The following is a 2,710-nucleotide window of genomic DNA, read 5'->3' on the forward strand; positions in this document are numbered from 1 at the left end:
GCAGCTCAGGGTTTGCGCAGGGTGGCACTTTGGGGTGTGCTGAGGCTGGTTGGGGGCACAGGGGCCCTGGTGCTAGCAGTCACTGTGTGACATGAACTGAATGGCATTGCTGTGCCCTGAGTGCCTGGGATGTGCCCTGTCCGTCCCCATCACAGGGGCCATAGCAGCCTCCGTGCTCTGCCCCGCGCAGGGTATGAAATCACCTTCAGCCTGCTGAACCCCGACCCCAAGTCCCACGACGTGCGCTGGGACATTGAGGCTGCTGTCCATGGCTATGTCCAGCCCTTCCTGGACAAGCTGAGCTTCGTGGCCAACTTCACTGTGGACTCGCAGGTGAGGGCTGGGTGAGAGGGGTGGGCACCTGGGCAGGTGGGGAGTGTCCGGAGTCACTCCTCTGCGCTCCTGTCCTGCAGATCCTGTACTACGCGATGCTGGGGGTCACGCCCCGCTTTGACAAGGACTCCTCCAGCTTCCTTCTGAGTGCGCACAGCCTCCCCCACGTCATCAACCCCGTGGAGGCCAGGCTGGGTAAGTGCCATGCGGCCTCCCTGCTTTGCTTCTGCGCCCAGTCCAGTTCTACCAGACGCAGGCCATGATGCTGTGGTTGCTGGTGCCTTGGTGGGCAGGTCCCTGGGGGTGTGAGGATGAGACCAGCACAGTCCGCTTAGCTTGGGGCCCGTGCGGATCTGTGCTCAGGGTGCCGGCATGGATGAGAGGTGCGTGTGAGCGGGTCAGGCCTGGCCTGGCCTCTCTGGCTGCCTCAGCAGAGGCAGAGCCCCTGTGAGCGGCTGGCCAGGTCCCTGTTGGCACCTGTCCCCAGTAGCACAGAGGCTCTCGCTGTCGCTCTGCAGGCTCCAGTGCCGCCTCGCTCTTCCCGGTGCTGAATTTCCTGCTGTATGTGCCAGAGCGAGCCCATTCCCCACTCTACATCCAGGACAGGGATGGGGCCTTGGTGAGGACCAACGCCTTCCACAGCCCCCGCTGGGGTGGGATCATGGTAAGGAGCAGAGCTTTGCACTCTGCAGTTGGAGCGGAGCTGGTCCCCTACCAGCATGAGGGCTGTGGCTCCTGGCTGAACAGTGGGGCCTGCCCAGGGGCAGCATTTCCCTGGCCTGCTGCACATGTTGTCGGGGCTTTGGGGCCATGAGCTTGCTTGTGGGTTGCATGTGGGGCTTTCCACGCCACGGTGCAAGAGAACTGGGAACATCCCAGCAGCTTCTCCTGCCTGGGGACAGCAATACATAGGTGCAGCTTCTTCCACCTGTGGGTTCATTCTGCTCGCTGATGGATCCTTGCCTCTTCCTCGGGCACACGGTCTCAGATGAGATGGGGCTAAAGAGTCCCTGGCCCTTTCCCGGGCAAGACCGTGCTGCTGGTGGCAGAGGGCTCTGCTGGCCCGAGGTTGGGAGGGTGCTCGTGCTGAGCTGCCCCCTGTGCTGTCTTGGCAGGTGTACAATGTCAAGCACCCGGCTGCAGATGAAGCCCCGCTCCCACTGCGGGTGGACGTGGACATGGTGCAAGTGATGGAGGTCTTCCTGGCCCAGCTGCGGTGAGGACACTTCCCGGGGCTGGGCGCACAGATCAGGGCTTCCGGGAGCACGTGCTGGACAGCACAAGGCTGACGTGCCCCATTGGTGCTGAGGGGAGGAGGCTGCATGCCCTTTCTGGCCCCAGCAGGTCATAGATGAGCCATTCCCTGCAACCTGGGGGGTCACCCGGGCTCAGTCCTGTCCCTTCTACCAGGTGCAGGAGAGGCAGAGAAAAGCTGGTATCAACTTGTGCCCTGTCTCAGGCCGGGTACGTGCCAAGGCCAAGGGCTGAGCCCTCCCCTGATCTGCTCCCTCTGCCTCCAGGCTGCTATTTGGGATTTCCCGGGCGCCGCTCCCAGGGGAGTTCCTGCTGGAAAACCCCGGGAATGCAGGGCTGGCGGCCTGGGAGCTGGACCGCTTGCTGTGGGCCCGGACGGTGGAGAACGTGGCCACCGTGTCCACCACGCTGACCTCCCTGGCCGAGCTGCTGGACAAGATCGGGAACATTGTCATTAAGGACGACGTTGCCTCTGAGGTGGGTGTCATGACGGAGCAGGGCCCTGGGGCGCTGCTGTGGGTGCCTTCCGCACGTGTGCCCGGGGGAGATGGTGCTGGAGGGCTGGAGCAGGCGCAGCTGCTGGGTCCAGCTGGAGTGCCAGAAGCCCCTATAGCATCCTCGCCCCGAATCCCTAGGTGCAGTTTCAGTGGGGAAGGGAGTCCCGCTGCTCAGCCCCCAGTCCCTGCTGGCACCTCAGTGTTAAAAGCAAGCATGTTCCTGGCAGAGGCGCTCGCTGTGCCTGCCCGGTACCCCTGGGCTCCTGGGGGCAGTGCGGGTGCCAGCTTGCTCGGGGTGGTCCTGGGGAGCCGGGAGGAGGTGGCGGCGCTGCCGGGGCACTGAGGGTGTGCTCCTACGCAGGTGTACCGGGCCGTGGGCGCCGTGCAGCAGGCGCTGGGGGAGCTGGCCGCGGGGCGCCTGGGCGCCGCCTTCCAGGCCAGCAAGCAGGCGGTCACCTCCTCGGAGCGGGCCTTCTTCGACCCCTCGCTGCTGCACCTGCTCTACTTCCCCGACGACCAGAAGTTCGCCATCTACATCCCGCTCTTCCTGCCCATGGCCGTGCCGCTCCTGCTCTCCCTGGCCAAGATCCTGCGGGAGGCCAGGCGCGGCGGGAAGGAGCCCGCCA

At 64.8% G+C, this 2,710-nt stretch overlaps 1 protein-coding gene across 1 annotated transcript in view; it reads left to right on the top strand.

Annotated features, from left to right (window-relative positions):
* The window catches only part of PIGS (phosphatidylinositol glycan anchor biosynthesis class S), a gene marked incomplete at its 5' end in the record, with an annotated part of 10,871 nt that overhangs the window by 7,230 nt on the left and 931 nt on the right, over positions 1–2,710 (top strand). Inside the window, 6 exons of the mRNA XM_019510978.1 lie at positions 191–333; positions 414–528; positions 852–997; positions 1,449–1,549; positions 1,854–2,064; positions 2,446–2,706. Coding sequence (XP_019366523.1) covers positions 191–333; positions 414–528; positions 852–997; positions 1,449–1,549; positions 1,854–2,064; positions 2,446–2,706 — 977 coding nt within the window. The remainder of the gene's footprint in view (positions 1–190; positions 334–413; positions 529–851; positions 998–1,448; positions 1,550–1,853; positions 2,065–2,445; positions 2,707–2,710) is intronic.

The sequence above is a fragment of the Gavialis gangeticus genome, unplaced genomic scaffold (genome assembly GCF_001723915.1).
Source record: "Gavialis gangeticus isolate Ggan-Ray unplaced genomic scaffold, GavGan_comp1, whole genome shotgun sequence".
In the NCBI taxonomy this organism is placed as follows: Eukaryota; Metazoa; Chordata; order Crocodylia; family Gavialidae; genus Gavialis; species Gavialis gangeticus.